The sequence below is a fragment of the Ylistrum balloti genome, unplaced genomic scaffold (assembly GCF_031769215.1).
Source record: "Ylistrum balloti isolate Yb309-2 unplaced genomic scaffold, AGI_CSIRO_Ybal_v1 Utg370504, whole genome shotgun sequence".
Classification (NCBI taxonomy): Eukaryota; Metazoa; Mollusca; class Bivalvia; order Pectinida; family Pectinidae; genus Ylistrum; species Ylistrum balloti.
Genome location: NW_026782326.1, coordinates 623192 through 642796, shown reverse-complemented (window position 1 = coordinate 642796; position 19605 = coordinate 623192). Strand labels below are relative to the sequence as shown.

General features: G+C 38.0%; 2 protein-coding genes across 4 annotated transcripts in view; one reads left to right on the top strand and one right to left on the bottom strand.

Annotated features, from left to right (window-relative positions):
• The window catches only part of LOC132555567 (GATOR complex protein Iml1-like), a 75086-nt gene extending 72752 nt beyond the window's left edge, over window positions 1-2334 (top strand). For all 3 annotated transcript variants that reach the window (XM_060219918.1, XM_060219919.1, XM_060219917.1), the window contains 2 exons: window positions 36-93; window positions 332-2334. In XM_060219918.1, coding sequence (XP_060075901.1) covers window positions 36-93; window positions 332-797 — 524 coding nt within the window. In that variant the 3' untranslated portion in view covers window positions 798-2334. The remainder of the gene's footprint in view (window positions 1-35; window positions 94-331) is intronic.
• Window positions 2335-8189: 5855 nt separating this feature from the next.
• On the bottom strand, window positions 8190-19605 carry LOC132555542 (uncharacterized). Its single transcript, XM_060219889.1, has 3 exons — window positions 19036-19605; window positions 11790-11992; window positions 8190-11477 (listed from the first exon to the last, which is right to left on the bottom strand). The coding sequence occupies exons 1-3, from the start codon at window positions 19304-19306 to the stop codon at window positions 8841-8843; spliced, it is 3111 nt and encodes a 1036-aa protein (XP_060075872.1). The 5' UTR covers window positions 19307-19605; the 3' UTR covers window positions 8190-8840.

The following is a 19605-nucleotide window of genomic DNA, read 5'->3' as shown; positions in this document are numbered from 1 at the left end:
GCAGTTTATTAAGGAGACATTTGATTTTCTCACAGGACACGGTCAGAGTTGGAGAGAAAAACTTCACAGCTTCCAAATAGCCATTATCAGACGGTCAGTATAACAATCAGCACAGTCTATCCAGACTAGACACTGAGATGGATGGCACATGTTTGTCTCCTGGTGTATGGTGCTAATGTTTCCTAATCTTTAAAAGTCACAAGCAGGTTTACCTATTAATGATACAAAGATTTTCACGAATTACTATCTCTTCTGGTTCAAACTTGATGCAGAATTTTCTTTATAATATTAATGGTGAAGCTCATTATCAATGGAAATCGTTTATGTTCAGGTTTGGTTTCATGCCTGCTGGTGTGCGGGACATCTCAGAAGATGCCTATCCCATGGGTCAAGGAGAGGATTATAGCCACTATGTCCACTGTACAGGTGGAAACTTTATATTGATGGAGGACAGTCACGTCTCTTCACCTGTGGTAAAGGACACACCCTACAGTTCCAGCTTTAACAAGAAATCTACGGCAGAGCTCCGTAAAGACTACATTAAGCGTTCACAGTCTAGTCAGTTCCAACAACCAGAACAGGAGGCTGAGAGTAAGATTGGCTATCTCTGGTCCTGGAACTTTATGTCTTCTAAAAGATGGCGATCAGGAAATACAGGCGACGAATTCTTTCAAGATAAAATGTTAGCTGATTTCCGTGATTTTTGCTCAAACAAGGAAAATCGACTACAAGAATTTTGGTTAGAATGGTATAATCCTTTTCAGCTGCCTATGTTAGGCAAGGAAACCACCATGTGATGTCATCGGTCAAAAAATTCCTGATATAAATAGAATATGTAGTACTAGGTTTGTGATAGAGTCAGAGGTCAAAGAGTTCATCCTCAGAATCTTTTCAGTCCATAGCTTCTTCTGTATAACATCTTACTCACAAACAAGTGGATTATTTTATGTTTAAGACACACTGATATGTTAAGTTTTGCCAGAAATCTGGTATGTCAAGTTTTGCCAGAAATCTATATGCAATTTTTTTTCACAGAATTTACTCTCGTCTTCATGTTGTTGGGCAAGCATGTTGCACTTTATGGCAGACATCAACTACAACTTATTATGCCCCCACGAAAAATTTTCAGGGGAACACATAATCGCTGCCAAGCCCTTTTATCTGTCCATCCTTTCATATCTGGATCATAATTTTCCCACAATTAAGCAAGAAACATGAAAGTTAGTGTATATATTGATTATGCAAAGAAAATGTGCTGTGTACCCTATTCAGGGCCTTAGACCCCTCAATTACAGAGTTATTGCCCTTTTTAAAAAATATCATGTGTAGAGCATGATTTAGCATGCATTTAAGGTAGGATAATGAAACAGGGTTTATACATTGATCATGGGAAGACAATGTGCAATGTACCAATGTTAGGTCCTACAGCCCCTTGATTACAGAGGTATTGCCCCTTGTTAGAATTTTGTGTCATGAGCATGATTTCGCCTGCATTTAAACTAGGATATTGAAACATCATGTACACATCAGTCATACAAAAGAATGGTGCAGTGTAGCATAGTCAGGGTCCATGACCCCTTTGTACAGAGTTGTTGCCCTTTGTTAAAATTTGTGTTGTGAGAATAGCTTTGCTAGGATCATAAAACTTGTTGTATACATTGGTGACAGATTACAGAGTTATTGTCCTTTGTTATAATGTTAAGTCAAAGAAGTGGTTTTGAGGAAGCTTTCATCAATTTCACTGATACTGTTTTCTCATTATTTACTAATGAATTTCTAATCTTGATTGTCCAGCATAAAAAGTTTATCATGTACTAAGAGATAAAGAAACTAATTCTTTTACTCAAGGTCCAGACAATGTACAAGACCGTTTAATAAAAGTCTTTACAATGTTCATTATAAGAAGCAAGAAGGCAACAGATTTTGAATTATTTCCTACGTAATCGGCAAAATCAGACTTAAATTGTTGTAATCTCAGTAACAGAATGTCCTGATAAATCTTAATGGAAAGGTGGATGAGATGATGTAGATCACTAACTACAATTTTTGTACGTAATACCAGGGACGTATATGACAGACATATACGTCCCTGGTAATACACAGATACACAACAGATGTCTTTAGAAGTCTTGGTACAGGAACAAAGTTGCTGGAAGAAAAATCCTTTTTACAACATTTTGATTGTTCCTATATGCCAATGTTACACATTAGAATGGCTTGGCACAACACTCTGGCCCAAAGTTGTGTATTTATTTATTAATCAATTAAATGGTTTTCTCACATGGTCGATCATATATAAAGATGGTCGCTATGCCAATAAATGTGAGCGAACAATTGTGGTTTATATTTTTTTTATTTATGTATATGTTTACATATAATATATAAAAGATACACATGATATATACTGTATTATACAAAATATCTGGTGGGAAATTCTTTCCATGTCCATGTGATTCTTTAAACAGCAAGGTACGACATACAATAAGGGAGATAACTCTATCATTCTCCAGTAATATCTTCCAGGTGGAATCATTCAACAGACCTATAGAGAATGTCGCAGTATTGAAAATCTGGAAGAGGCATTGCCAAAAACAAGGACAATATCATTATGTAATGGTCCTTATTTCACAAACAAACAACCTGTCGGGTAAAAATGGACGCACCAGTCAAAATACACAAGGGAGGGCATGTAACAATGGGATAGGGCTTGTGTGACGATGAAATATGAGAGAAATTTACCAGTTAGTAATTTATTAATGATAATGTACTCTAGAAGCCCTCATCCAGCAACAATGATAGACAGCACTGTACATAACCGATAGGAACAACCAAAATTATGAATCACGATGAAAATCTCTTTCCAATATCAACTAACTTGATTACACATGTAGGTTCCACCGTCATGTTTCCCTTCGGATATGCTTATGTAGTAGTTAATCCTTAGAAAATTATTTTGACGGTCTACGTCACGGTCAACTCAGAGAAAAATCACTTGTGACTCGTACCTGCGGGGAGGACATCAGTAAAATTATGTTTAAATTAGAATTCTTAATCGAAACCGGGTCTCGGGCGTGATCATCAACCAACTCTACCAACAAAGCCATAGAAGCATGCTCCGTCAGCTGAGTGACAGAGGCCGTATTTAACACTATATACAAGTCACATCGACCCGTCAGTTGAGTGACAGAGGCCGTATTTAACACTATATACAAGTCACATCGACCCGTCAGTTGAGTGACAGAGGCCGTATTTAACACTATATACAAGTCTCGTCGACCCGCCAGCAGAGTGACAACCGTATTTAACACTATATACAAACCACACCGACCCAACAGCTGAGTGACAGAGGCCGAATTTAATACAATATACAAACCACACCGACCCAACAGTGACAGAGACTGTATGTAACACTATATACAAGTCACATCGACCCGTCACTATATACAAACCACACTGAGTGACAGAGACCGAATTTAATACAATTAACACTATATACAATACCACACCTACCCAACAGCTGAGTGACACAGAGACCGTATTTAACACTATATACAAACCACACCGACCCAACAGCTGAGTGACAGAGGCCGAATTTAATACAATATACAAACCACACCTACCCAACAGCTGAGTGACAGAGACCGTATTTAACGCTATATACAAGCCTCACCGACCCGTCAGCTGAGTGACAGAGACCGTATTTAACGCTATATACAAGCCACACCGACTCGTCAGCTGAGTGACAGAGGCCGTATTTTACACTATATGCAAGCCACACCAACCACTTTCTACTGCACAAGTATGTTGACGATATGATAGTTATATACTAACATTGCCGGCGCCTTCAGTCAGAATTTGACACTGAAACAATGATACTGCGACAAAGTGGATTTTTCTGATTTATGTAGAGATAACATTACCTTAGGATACTTTCACAAACGTCTACATGTAACACTAGTCAAGTCGAGTATCGTTTAAAAAACACACAAATGACACGCACAAAGCCAGTGTTACCCTTAGGTTAATGGGATAGGGACTGTGTTTCCTCAATTACCACACGAAAACGTGTTTGATATCAACGGTTTTACGTAATGATAATATGGTATTATTTCAATTTAAATACCGAGCCGAGGTGTGGTGGCCTTGTAACTTGAGGTGGCACTCAACTGTATCCGACTGAGCGATTTATGTATGCTAACTGGTTCCGGCGTGCTTCACAAAGTGTCTGAACACATATAGGTTACATACCTCTGTTAACCGCCGTGGTTACAGTGTCATGTAAAAAACCTGTAAAACATTGTGTCACGCTTTTCGACTACACTGTCACTTTCATCGAACTTGTGTAAAGAGCATTGTCACAGAATTATGAAAACACGGAATAATGAGCGTTACGGGGGAAGTTAGAAGTGTACCTAACATTGGAAATAAAAATATGTACATGATGTTGGGAGTCTGAAGTGTACGCAATGTATGGAGTGTGAAGTGTACGTAATGTACGGGGTTTGAAGTGTACATGATGTTGGGAGTCTGAAGTGTACGTAATGTATGGAGTGTGAAGTGTACGTAATGTACGGAGTTTGAAGTGTATGTTATGTATGGAGTTTGAAGTGTATGTTATGTATGGAGTGTGAAGTGTATGTTATGTATGGAGTGTGAAGTGTATGTAATGTATGAAGTTTGAAGTGTATGTTATGTATGGAGTGTGAAGTGTATGTAATGTATGAAGTTTGAAGTGTATGTTATGTATGGAGTGTGAAGTGTATGTTATGTATGGAGTGTGAAGTGTATGTAATGTATGGAGTTTGAAGTGTATGTTATGTATGGAGTTTGAAGTGTATGCTTTGTATGGAGTGTGAAGTGTACGTAATGTATGGAGTGTGAAGTGTATAATATGTATGGAGTGTGAAGTGTATGTTATGTATGGAGTTTGAAGTGTATGTAATGTATGGAGTGTGAAGTGTACGTAATGTATGGAGTTTGAAGTGTATGTAATGTATGGAGTTTGAAGTGTATGTTATGTATGGAGTGTGAAGTGTATGTTATGTATGGAGTTTGAAGTGTATGTTATGTATGGAGTGTGAAGTGTATGCTTTGTATGGAGTGTAATGTGTACGTAATGTATGGAGTTTGAAGTGTATGTTATGTATGAAGTTTGAAGTGTATGCTTTGTATGGAGTCTGAAGTGTACGTAATGTATGGAGTGTGAAGTGTACGTAATGTACGGAGTTTGAAGTGTACATGATGTTGGGAGTCTGAAGTGTACATGATATTGGGAGTCTGAAGTGTACGTAATGTACGGAGTTTGAAGTGTATGTAATGTACAGAGTTTGAAGTGTATGTTATGTATGGAATGTGAAGTGTATGTTGTGTATGGAGTGTGAAGTGTATGTTATGTATGGAGTGTGAAGTGTATGTTATGTATGGAGTGTGAAGTGTATGTTATGTATGGAGTTTGAAGTGTACGCTATGTACGGACTTTGAAGTGTATGTTATGTACGGAGTTTGAAGTGTAAGTTATGTTGGAAGTATTTGTGAATCCTATGTCCCTGTAGGCAAGATGACATGTATATCAAGAGAGACAATGAACCGTCTTACCTAGTTTGTTATATCGAGAGAAACAATGAACCGTCTTACCTAGTTTGTTATATCGAGAGAGACAAGGAACCGTCTTACCTAGTTTGTTATATCGAGAGACAATGAACCGTCTTACCTAGTTTGTTATATCGTGAGAGACAATGAACCGTCTTACCTAGTTTGTTATATCGAGAGAGACAATGAACCGTCTTACCTAGTTTTTTATCGAGATAGACAATGAACCGTCTTACCTAGTTTGTTATATCGAGAGAGACAATGAACCGTCTTACCTAGTTTGTCGTATCAAGAGAGACAATGAACTGTCTTACCTAGTTTGTTATATCGAGAGAGACAATGAACCGTCTTACCTAGTTTTTTATCAAGAGATACAATGAACCGTCTTATCTAGTTTTTTATATCGAGAGAGACAATGAACCGTCTTACCTAGTTTGTTATATCGAGAGAGACAATGAACCGTCTTACCTAGTTTGTTATATCGAGAGAGACAATGAACTGTCTTACCTAGTTTGTTATATCGAGAGAGACAATGAACCGTCTTACCTAGTTTTTATCGAGAGAGACGATGAACCGTCTTACCTAGTTTGTCATATCAAGAGAGACAATGAACTGTCTTACCTAGTTTGTTATATCGAGAGAGACAATGAACCGTCTTACCTAGTTTTTATCGAGAGAGACGATGAACCGTCTTACCTAGTTTTGATCAAGAGAGACAATGAACCGTCTTACCTAGTTTGTTATATCGAGAGAGACAATGAACCGTCTTACCTAGTTTGTCATATCAAGAGAGAAAATGAACAGTCTTACCTAGTTTGTTATATCGAGAGAGACAATGAACCGTCTTACCTAGTTTGTTATATCGAGAGAGACAATGAACCGTCTTACCTAGTTTGTTATATCGAGAGAGACAATGAACCGTCTTACCTAGTTTGTTATATCGAGAGAGACAATGAACCGTCTTACCTAGTTTGTTATATCGAGAGAGACAATGAACCGTCTTACCTAGTTTTTATCAAGAGATACAATGAACCGTCTTACCTAGTTTGTTATATCGAGAGAGACAATGAACCGTCTTACCTAGTTTGTTATATCGAGAGAGACAATGAACCGTCTTACCTAGTTTGCTATATCGAGAGAGACAATGAACCGTCTTACCTAGTTTGTTATATCGAGAGACAATGAACCGTCTTACCTAGTTTTTATCAAGAGATACAATGAACCGTCTTACCTAGTTTTTTATATCGAGAGAGACAATGAACCGTCTTACCTAGTTTGTTATATCGAGAAAGACAATGAACCGTCTTACCTAGTTTTTATCGAGAGAGACGATGAACTGTCTTACCTAGTTTGTTATATCAAGAAAGACAATGAACCGTCTTACCTAGTTTGTTATATCGAGAGAGACAATGAACTGTCTTACCTAGTTTGTTATATCGAGAGACAATGAACCGTCTTACCTAGTTTGTTATATCGAGAGAGACAATGAACCGTCTTACCTAGTTTGTTATATCGAGAGAGACAATGAACCGTCTTACCTAGTTTGTTATATCGAGAGAGACAATGAACCGTCTTACCTAGTTTGTTATATCGAGATATACAAGTGTGTGATATCGAGATAAAAATGAAACGACATACCAAGTATGTTAGATATCGAGAAATGCATATATTTCGAGATAGGCAACCATATGATGTTGTAATCATTTGACAAGGATATGTACATCCGTTGTTTTTCTTGACATTTGATTCATAACTAGATATTTACATAAACAATTCTGTCTAAATCTATTTTACAATCAGAATACATGATATAAACAGAATCATTAGCCGGAGTGATTCCCTAGGGGGTCAACTCAATACAGATAATATCATCACTGCCTTCTGTGAGGGAATATTGTAGGCTGACCGTGTTCACTAGTATTCCAGCCTTTGATGCGAGTCAGGTAAAAAATCATAGATAATTGTATAATGATAGATTTAGAGATAAGTTTTCATAGTCTTTGTCTTACTTAGGATGTTATGTAAATGTGTATGTGATGGCGAGGATAAAAAATAAGTAACAGCGTGGATAAATATTATTACTGACTGTGAGGAAAAACAGTTTATGTCAGGAGATCAAGGTGTACGTAATTCTGGAGTGAAAATGCTCTAAATGTATCGCGTACATAGCATTTCGAGTCAATATGATACTGAAAGGCATGAAAGGAAGTTGGAGAAAAATTGTACGTTATATTCGGACTTCAAAGTCTCTTTAATCAACATACCTTGAACACCTGGGTAAGATCATTTAGAAGTTTCGTTGCTTGTTAACCTTTGGTACCATTATAATGAAATTACACTAGTATTAGTATGTACTGGATTTAAAAGATTTGTCTGATGAATACTTATACAGAGCGAGATAATTAATCCTAAACTCTGCCCCCATTCTTAGTTCAACCTAAACACTTTCACGTTTTATTACTTTTTTATCTATTGAATATGAGACTTGTGGGAATACATGTACTCTAGGACGTCATGTTTCATGCAAAGCTTCTCTTTATAAAGTACAAACAAAAACACACTTTGATCATTTCTCATTTAATCAATAAGATCCATTCACATCAAAATTTCTGATGACCAAAACGTTTGATCCATTGAAGAACACAAAGTACCAGACGGGAAGTGTGTCTCGGTGTAACACAGACCACTGACTGTAAACAAGGTATGGCTTCTCCATCAATACTACAAGTTTAGTGTGGAGAATATTTCCTATTACAAACTATATGAATGTTAAAGCTATCAGATAAGAGTATTTTATTATTGAACCCGTTTGAAATTCATATAAACGACAAACCTGTAAATGGACTACAGAGAGTTATTTGATGACAGAATAAGCAGTAATGCATGTCTATATGTATTTGTATTGTCAAAAATATATGCCTGAATACGGCAATTAATACGATAAAAATTAGTACTGATATGAAGTGGAATACAACTGACACGTGACATGGGGATGAGGTGAATATAACACTAATCTCCATCATACATCAAAATACTTAAATTATATTTCATAAACAAGAAACACACATTTAATAAAGAAAATAAAGGAAAGCACGCGTTTAAAAAAAATTCGTAAAACGATTTGATGTAGATTTTCAACATTTACAACTAAACAGTACAGTTGAACATATTTTAAAACTTTGCCATTTATCAGTTTAAATTGACTAATGTGTGTTAGCGCCAATTTACGTACAACTCCAAATTTCTTGTGGTTAAATATTTACGTCAAGCCGATACTCTTGGTGAAGGATGATTCTACCAGGTCGCGCGGTACACGACTGGTGTCCATGGTACTGACCACACATTTTGTATACATCACGTGCACCAGTGACATCACCCTGACGACGTCGCACCTCCCTCAACAGTTGGTAAGATTGTAGGTTGGTTTTGTCAAGGTAGAGGGAATAGGACAATTTACTTACAGCTTTATCGTACAGACCAAAAGTTAACAACCAGTTAGCCTCATAATCTAGTATCTTACAGCTCGGGCCAAGTGGTATGTTGCGTGCTATCGACTTCAGTTTAGCTTCGTTATCAGAAGCTAACGAACGTTTCAAAATTCTCATGTCCCCCGTACGATATACCTCCTGGAACCCAACATCGACAAATGGTCGGTCGGTCGACATGACTAGATAGTTATACACAGGTTTATTGATGAGGATCTTCAGCAGATAGGGGGTGTTATAAACGGACACAAAGTCACTGATCTGTGTGAGGAGAGTCAATGATAAATTATCCGCCTGACTAAAGTATGGTAACGTTGACTTGTGCGAGAGTTTGGAGTCCACATCAAACTCGTAAAACTCGTTGTGGATTAAGGCAATTAGTGGTACGTTTTTGTGGAGCGTGGAAAAACCGCCTGTTGTGTGCACTGACGTATCCAAGAATACACCAGTGGCGTCATTTTGTTGACGTAAAAAGTCTAAACACTTGTTAACATGGTTGGTGTTTTTGATGTCCCGGAATGCCCACCCAGAAGCTGGACTTGGGAAATATCGCCACTGACTAGAGTACAAGTAGGCTACAATAGCCAACACAATACTGTGAGATAACAGACTACCTTTATCACGACCTAGATATCCTTTACATGTTTTGATTAGGACTATAATAAAACTAGAGTAAAATATCAACAATAAAACAATAAAATCATGTACAAATCTTACCTCCTTGTGACTATTTAATGAATGAGTGATAAAAACTGCCAACAATGTCATAAATAACTTGACATTAGCTGACATGTATTGTTCATGGTAACTAATTTGGTTACACTTCACTGCCATAAATGTCAATGCGCTGACAACCAAGCACACAAACATGACTTCATCATGGACAAAAAGCTCCCACAAGTAAAAACTCCAATGCTTTTTACCGAAGAAAATCGCGGATTTATCTCTCAGTACATTGAAACTAAACCACTGCCAAGGGGAGATAACCAATGTACCGTAACTATTGTAATCATCAAAAATACCAACAGAAAATCCTATCAATATCCCTAAACAATATAACAAAAACGGATGTGACATCAGTAATTTACAGTTGCACACACATTTCAAATATGGCAAAATGGCAAATGCTACAAATATGAAAAGATCGGCTCTGACATATAGGCACAATGCTAAGATAAAGCCCGAGAATAAACAAGTAAAATGTTGCATCCGTAGAGAGGTTCCGAACGGACATTTATCACAATCAAGACTCTCTGTAGGCATAGTCTTCACTGCTTCTTTCTTTATTTGTTTTTCTGTTTTTTCACGTGATGACCGTTTTCGACTTCCGGTCACGGTGTCAGACGCTAATGAAGAAGGTGTAGGTTCAGTCTGTTCTTTTGACGTAGATTGGTCTTCATTCCCTCTACAAACAGTTTTAGTGGTGCTATAAACATTGTTTGGGATGACGTCTAGTATATCATTATTCGGATGCAGACTTCCATTATTATTCGGTGTCATGTGATCAGTTTTTACGCGTTCTGGGAAATTCTCGTAAGTTCCTTGTTTTCTATTGGTTAGGTTTCTTTGTTCTAGTGTTTGACGGTCTGGTTTGTGTAGATCTTGGGAATTATGGTTGAAATCCGTGTCGATATGGTCATCTATTACGCCTAATTGGTCGTAATCTGTCGGGGTGTCACCAAAGTTGGTCACGTGTTTCCGGTCTCTACTCTTTAACGTGTTGCGCTCGAATTTTAAATGTGGTGCAGTTACCCGACTTGGTTTCGTACAATGATGTATAATTTCGTAAATGATGCCCTTGTGTATATTGGTCAGTTGGTTTTCGGTTAGGTGAATTGATGTATACAGCGTGTTTGTAATCTCTGTATTTGGTATGTCACTATTTCCGAGACAGTTAACAGTTTTTGATTTTCCAAACTCGCCATTACCGTTTTTCAGAAGCACTACATTTACATGATCCGTTTTCATCGTGCCCATTGTTTCCGGTTCCTTATTACTGTGTTCGTAATTTTTCATTCCCGTCCGATTCTGATTTGCCACTACCATTTCCTGTCGTTCTGAACTCTTTTCTCTAGCTGACAAGTTGTCTTCTGACTTAATTGTGATGTTTCTTGACTTATCAGAGATGTTAACATTGACTTCCGCTTCCGGCGTAGTGATTAAGTTATGCATTTCTGGTTTGTCTACCAATAATCTAAATAACGGCACCAGTGCCCAGAATAGGAACGGTGAAATAAAGCTATTGAGTAGAGTGTGCGTTCCCAGCACATACGTGAAGACAGATGTTGATGAAAGGACGGACGCTAATACCGCAACATCACGTGATTTATACAGAATCTTGGTGAAGGTGTAAACAGCCAAAGGCAAACATGACGTCACAGAGGTATGGAATATCTTCCAGAACTGAAATGGTAGAAAATGTATGATCACCTTAATCTTTTACTGAATACAAATCATTATTTTTAAGCATTGTAACTTTCCCATTTACCGTTTTAAGTTTTGAACAAGTATTGGAACATTGCAGCCATGAATCCAGTCCCTGATTACGACTACTCCCTGTTTATATCTCTCTTAACAAACGTATAGATCAGCATACCCAACATACACCAGTCAGATGTCACCACCACCATACACCAGTCAGATGTCGTCATCAACATTCCAACTCCCCAATTTTGTTGTAATATGGTAATAGTGAAGCAGAAGCTATTTACTTACAAGCATTGGCGAGCCAGTGTACCCAAAAACAGTAGCTACGTGGAGTGCTATCACCAGCAGTTTCGGGTACAAGAAGGAGCGCAGGCTGTACATTCCCAACAGATTCTCCTGCAATCGTCCGACGGAAGTTGAGTTGGCGCCCTCTAGCGGCGGCATGTACTCGTATGGCCTGAATCCGTATCCATAAAATTCGGAATGGGCAACTGGGGAGAGAAAGAGACATTTGTCAAGGCAAAAATAAAGGAAAAGACCATACACTATTATGAACATGTTCCATGCTCTGCCATTGTCATATATCTTTCTTTATCTCATGTTAGACCGTGTTACGCGACCGATCAAGTGACTGTGACATTCTGAAGTAACTTAGGGGTACATAGCGCTCCCTGGTAATGGTTGTCAGCATCGAACAAGAAGCCCAAGGATTGGCTAGTCTGTTGTTTATTTGTTGGTTCGTGGTTAAAGTCTTCAAAACAACCAGAAACCACCTTCCATTCTGCAGAGCGTTAGGTAGGGTGGAGGGAGATGGGGGTTTCAGATGTACAACATTATACAGTGAGATACCTGAAGTCCGGGAAGTTTAGGGAGGAGAGGGAATCGCCACTAACGACATTGGGGGAAAACAATTGTACGTAAAGTAGGTTTGTTGACAAACAAACCAACAACATGTTTCGTGATTATACACGGGAGAAAATATTTAGTCTCTGGTCACAAGTCCTTATCCGTCAATCACGTTAGCACGACGGGATCTCATTAACCTTTGACCTGATGTGGAAACGGTAATAAATTGTACCAAGTCAACCGTGTCTGTGTGAACATTCCACCTAAACTTTGACTGAGACGTATCAATGTAAATGTTTACATTACATTTAATGAAACTGCGAATAAATCAGTACTGTCATACAAAAGTCTCGGACACCAAATACTTCAACGATCCTGGGTGGGCGGTATCGGCGCGTTCGACACTATCTCCCGAAATCTCCAAGATAAATGGATCTGTAACAAAAGGTGTTTGGAATGTTTTATCCGCGATGACAGACAGGCACATTGATACGGATTTACGACAAGGGAGTACTAGTAATCTAGTACATAAATATATAAACATGACAGGTACAGAACCCGGTAAGTATAACAAACTACTTGAACGTATCAGTCGGGGCCTAAAGGAAACCATGTGAGGCCCTCTGTTCGACACTGATACAAAGTTTTGACATCATGTCCAGCTTCTGGTGGCGCTTATCAGTTTAAAACAATTTCTGACAAGAGGGAAAGGCAGAGACTTTGTGATGGGACTAACAGGAGAGGGCTAGGGGGGATACTGTCTGAAAGTAGAAGACAGAGATTTTGTGCTGGGACTAACAGGAGAGGGCTAGGGGGATACTGTCTGAAAGGAGAAGACAGAGATTTTGTGCTGGGACTAACAGGAGAGGGCTAGGGGGATACTGTCTGAAAGGAGAAGACAGAGACTTTGTGCTGGGACTAACAGGAGAGGGCTAGGGGGATACTGTCTGAAAGTAGAAGACAGAGATTTTGTGCTGGGACTAAACACATTAGTCTTGGGAACGACCGGAACATCAATCTCAAATGCAACTTTTAATGTTTTAATTACAACACTGAGGGGGATGCTAAGTAAAGTCTTTGTTTCGTAATTATATGTCGTATTCAGATATCTAAATTGTAAATCAGTCTAGTATATTCCGTCCACAATTTACTTTAGGATATAAAAACGTAGTTGTACATCAGTACACTAGGTCCTGTATCAGGTTTTATGGTGAATATTCATGTCTGTCCAGCTCATCGTAATACGATATCTCCGGGCGGCAATTCGGAATAAATTAGAATCATCGCTTTAAGTCACACTCGACTTCTGAGGAACAGAAATAAACGGCTTGACATTCCACAGAACAGTGATAATTAATTCACAGAGATCGTTTAATGACTACTAAAACGCAGGATCGACCGTTCACACCGAAATGAATGTTTTACAATATTTTGGCATTACACGAGCATATCTATTATCACTGCTTATCTAGTTATATAAGAAACTATAGATTACACATGCAACCATGGAAGCGGCCATGGGGACTCCCAAGGCTAGTAATTTCTGCCTGTCTGCCAATCGGCTCTATATAAATATTACCAAGCGCTTACAGTTACCCGAGGAAATATTACAGAATCAACAAAACAGTGGCGTGTTACTCAAATTACGAATGGTACTGAGCGTTATTTTTTTTTTTTTTTTGTTAGATTGAATTTCTTGCTTCCGTACGTAAAGACATCAAAAATATATAGAAACTAACAAAAAAAATCCACTAAAATACCGTGATCATATTTATTACGTAAAATAGAGGTCGGCTTATGACGAAGTAAACTTGTGTATGTGAGTAGAAAGATGTGCTTTTGGAATAGAACTCTTTATGTAGAATAGGAAAGAAAAATGCCACGGACGACATGAAATAAGGCCAGTCATGGAGACAATAATTGGTCTCAAAGTAGGGCAACACGTAACCGAATAATACGCGCAGACAATACCGTACCCGGCACCCCCCGTCGTGTGTGAAAGGAATTCCGAATGGAATGTCGTACTACGGAATACACTTAGGGCGGGGCGGATTCAGAATGATTACAGATATTATACCAGGTGCGGCGTTTAATTCAGATCACAGAGGCTGAACTTGACATACATACTGATGGCATTCTAGAAAAATGTCCATTAAACGAAATCTAAAAGACAGGGGAACAATACTAGAGGATAATCCCTGGCAATCGTTTGCTGGGAACCTGTGGAACAATATAGTATATCACTGTCGTGTAACATATCAACCTCGCTAACAGATGCCCGATACCGCAGGCATCACATCTATCGATAACATCCAGGAGAATATGTATATATTACTTATGAGACATCAGATAGCATCTACCTCTTCCCAAACATCAAAATTTCCATTTTGTATGTTAACTTCCTGGGTAGGCGGGTCCCTAACCTTTATCGGCTGGCCGACTTCGCGGTTCATACAATATAAAATCAAACAGTTGAAAATAAAAAAAATCTATACCTGAGGAATGAAAAGCGTTAATAAGATTATAATATGTTTAATTCAAAGTTCAAGACCCTATAGACTCGTCAGTACAGTCCCCGGTGTATGAACACGCCTGTTTGTTCGGACTGTTTAAACATCATATTACATACACTGGTACTATACTTCAACAGAATGTTGGATAAAGGCTCGGGTATCGATACAATAAAGGGCTAACAGAGGTACACACAGTCGTGCACGGTTACTCTTGTTCAGACCTTGTCACGATCTCTGTGGCTCGGGTTTCTCTGGTTTGAAGGTGAAATCGGTCAAATTTTCTGTGCGCAAAAATGTCAAGTGTCCATTCATGTGATGAATGCTTCCATCAATTAGTCGAACAGCCCACATTTTAGGCCGTGAATTTAACAAATGTCAACATTTCTTTGTAAAGCAAAAACACCTTATAATGTTGAGCTTTAGTGGAAACGTAAATGACTTAGTAAAATTCTCCCGGTGGTAATTAATCAAACCGAGACATTCAAAGTTCGGACGCACGTGCGGTTGGACTAAATCCAGTGATTACCATTAGTTGGTTTGAACAGCGTTCACGCTATCACCAAATTCAACTACTAAGTTAAGTTTTTAGAATACTTCCATCAAGACAAGTCGATGGGAACTTTAATGTAAAACACTTCGTCTAATGCTGAATCGGTCTGTTCATCCGTCTTCCGTAGTTCAACGCACTCGCCATACTTTTAAATATTGCAGTTCTTTCAACTATTTACGGGGTCAGATTTTGTGTCATCAATCTTTCTTAAAAGTTAATCATACACAAAACTTAGTATCCATACCTATATTGGCCCCAAGGGTTCTGAACATCGTAAAATACAATTTCAAGAGAAAAAAATATCAAAAGAAATAAGGAAAACGGAAAAAGATAAAAACTCCGAAAATAACTTTTGAACATGCTCAGGGGAGCGACTGTTGAAAACAATAAAAGGTCAACAAAACGAACTTGTTTCAGCAAGGTAAAACAGCTAACTCCTGGTTAGAATGTATAGACATGTGCAAAAGGTATACTTAAAGTCTCCATCAAACGCTAATTGAGTTTAATGGAGTTTACCGATCACCCAATAGAGAGTTTGATAGCGCGTCGTCTGAAGGAAGTTGCACATTGTTTGATCGGTAGATCCATGAATGACTTCTTCAGATTAATAATATCGCATTGTTTCCGGAAATCACAATAAAGGTGAGTCAAGTGACGTCAAAATACATCGGTATGGCTAGGTGTTTTAAGAATGTGTATTTCCCACGGACTGTTGAAAGTCCTAATGGAGTCCACAACACCAGAGCAACAAGGGAACCAACCGAATCCTTGTGATTCAGCATTCTACTGATCTCAGATTGGCATCTAGATCTGCCAAACTCGTATCAGATTCTAATCAATTTGAGATAGCCATTTATATATGTTCTTCGCCAAGTAACTGGCATGGAATTACCGTTGTACAATTTCATCACGGTCCCGAAGACCGATAGTAGACCTCTATATATTAATTTAAACAATCGTTTTGTTCTCCTCTACCAGTTCACATGTAAAACAATATGCTCTATATACCGCTACACCACCAGGTGGCGACACCAATCTTTCGACCGATGGTCTTTATATAGTTGTTTTGCACGACGGATTACTTTCAATCAATTTCATGCCTTATTGTCCCCATTCGATCAATTATAGAATGCAACTAACAACAATACACTTTAGTGATATACACGACACGAATGCGCCCAAGTGTGATGAAGTTCACAACCCTCTGGTAAAAATGACTTTATCCCTCACAACGTAATCATCGGCTCTGTGATAAAAGCTTACTTTGAATAGAAATTAACATATATTGCCAACAGGTATGTTCGCCCAGCTAATCAATTGTGGATCAGACAATATATTACATGTTAAATGGCCTATGGTGTCCTAGGTTTCAGGTTAAAGCTATTGGGTCCGACTGGTGTTCGTTTTATAAAATGTATCCTCATTTCCAGTGGGGCACTTACAAATGTATTTTTCACTGAAGTTATACAATACATACTTCCTTCATCTTTCCTTACAACATAATAGTTCTTATAATTAGCTGGTTCAAGCCCTTTGTCTGCTTCTTTATCCACGATGATCAATCTAGGGCACATACCACATATTACCGAATAAAATATAAATTCAGAAATCACGTACCACACGCTTCAGAACAAAACATTCAGTCACTGATTAGAATCACAATCAGCTGTCAAGTCTATATGAATTTCATTTCCATTACAATGATAACAAATAAGAATAAATAGTATTTATAGGTGTTGTAGTTTTTAGGAAACGGGTTAAGTGTTCCAATGTCTCTGTTAATACATTTAAAAACGAAAATAACCGTTGTTTCATTAACGCAATGTTAATATTTCGGTATAGCGGTCAATTTGTTTCATCGCAAATTAAACGAAATTGCTTATAGAACTATACATAGTCATCATACACGTGAAAATACCGTCCATTTGTTCTCTCAACATATTTGAACTTTTTCTTTATGAAACGCCGATCGTGTCGTTATTTATAATTAATCGTTATGGTTGGCCTACTGGTTTAGACAAGTATAAATTATTTCGATCGTAGTAATTTAACTTATACATATTTAAAATGTAGTAAATCAAATGCATTCTAATTTTACATTAACGTGATATTTCTGTCTCTCCTTATTGTATGGTATGTGTCAGAAGTTTGTACGGTATATATCGATATGTACAGGTAATCGATCACACATCTACATGACGTCATCAGTCTCGTGCATATAATGTACAGCATTGCTAAATGATGAGATTTAACAACCGCAAATAAATAATAAAGTGTCTATTTAGAAATAATGAATGTCTTTGTTTATTTATGCGTTTATTTATCTTTATTTACTTGATTCATCTAAATAACTTCAGCCGAAATCAGCCGAAATATCCCGAAACTAACTAACTTCGTCAACAGCTGAAATTAAGTGAGAGGTATCCGAACATCAACTCCACAGACGGCGACAGGTTTTAATTAAAACATTGTTGGTCTGTTTCATTTTTAATAAATCTGTCTATTGTTGTTTGTCACGACTAATATAAATGTCAACAGTGTGTGCCCTGTTCTGTAATGTGCTGGCAAGTGATACAGAAAAGATATTAAGTTTATGTGACCCGGCTGTCTGTCCAAGACTCAATGACATTCCACATTACGTAAATAAGTATTCGTCATATCAAGGCATTTATGACTGACATGTGCATCATGAGCAGTAAGGTGTGGTACAGGTGTAATTTGTTACCAGTGTATAAGTAAGCTAATTAACTGCTGTTATCTACCAACCACCTGCTGCCTGATAATGTACCCTTTCAGCAAAAACCATATAAAACAGCATGATGTTTACCGGGTAGTTGGTTCGGGAAAGTAGAAAGTGTTGCTCGTGCTAATTTTGTGTAATGAACCTAAGGAGAGAGCGTGCCAACACAGAGACTGTGCAGTGAAGCACGGTTAAAGATGCTCATAAATAGTCGATCGGTCCCCAGATGAAATATGTTAGTAGTGGTGAAATCAATAACGTATTTTTTAATGACGGAAAAATTTTGACTTTGTCGTTCAATTATCCAGCGATGGTGTTTGTCGACAATATCGATTACTACATCATAACGACCGGTAATACTATCAGTGGAGGAAACTGTTATAAACACGATACATTATTTATACTCCTTGTAACGCGCCAGGTAACACAAACCGTGATTGTGACAAAGGTAGAAAATAGATACTACAGGACAGGCGAAACACAGGCCCAAGCATTGTATACTAGGGGCAAAAGTATTCCCTGGTTAATGTCTGTCAGTGTGTGTCTATTGTCTAACTAGATTTTCAGTTTGTACTGGTCATGTTTGTCACCAACACTGAAAAGAAAAGGCAGTCATTAAATAAAACCAATTTAAAAAATGATACAATTAGAAACATGCGTGCCAATTTTCGAGAATGAAGTAAATCCCCCCCCCCCCCCATTTTTTTTTTTTTAACTCGATGGGGACTGCAATTACAGTTGACTACTGACCATATCCATGTTTAGATACATTGGTGCTCTAACTCTGTTGACACCACAGAATACCCTGTGTAAACTTGACTAACAATAGTCACATTCACCATTCTGTTTGGCTACCAATATTGGCTGCAGCGACTCAATACCTACCTTCCACCGACTGGAATATCTCGTCCGGATGAAGTACCCACCAATTGTCAACTTTAGAAACATAACTTATCCTCGTGTACAATGTCAACACAAACACAATCCATATAGTGTGTTGGGGGAACAAATGTTCTATGTTTCTCCTTCCTTCGCCTGATGGTAGCGAATCATCATTAATTTTTTGCTGACATGAACTATTCCTCTGTCGGGTGCGTTTTTCTGGTATAGATAAGGGACGTTTAGCTACACTCTTCTTTGCCTGTTTTTTTCCCATTACGTTGTTTTACTCGATACCATCCATGATATCGCTCTACAATTTCCATCCGTTGTCATCGGGTGATTCGCGAAGTCTGCGGGCTGGTGTCTGATTCCCAATCTTATAAATCACCATCAGCAAAACGCTAATCAATAATGATCACGTGTCAATTTTAATTTCACAAAATAAACATACAAACGTAGAACTGTTTGTCAACTTTAAAGGCCAATCACAAATATTTGTTAACATCACAACGGACTAGTAGCGTTAGTTGTGTATCTGTTTGATCAATGGAACGCACTTTAAATACCAGTTCC

Coding starts and splice junctions, on each gene's coding strand:
- LOC132555542 (XM_060219889.1), bottom strand. CDS start 19,306: ATGGGAAAAAAACAGGCAAAGAAGAGTGTAGCTAAACGTCCCTTATCT. Junction 11,993..19,035: donor GATATTCCAGTCGGTGGAAG/GTAGGTATTGAG, acceptor TTCTCTCCCCAG/TTGCCCATTCCGAATTTTAT. Junction 11,478..11,789: donor ACACTGGCTCGCCAATGCTT/GTAAGTAAATAG, acceptor CTACCATTTCAG/TTCTGGAAGATATTCCATAC.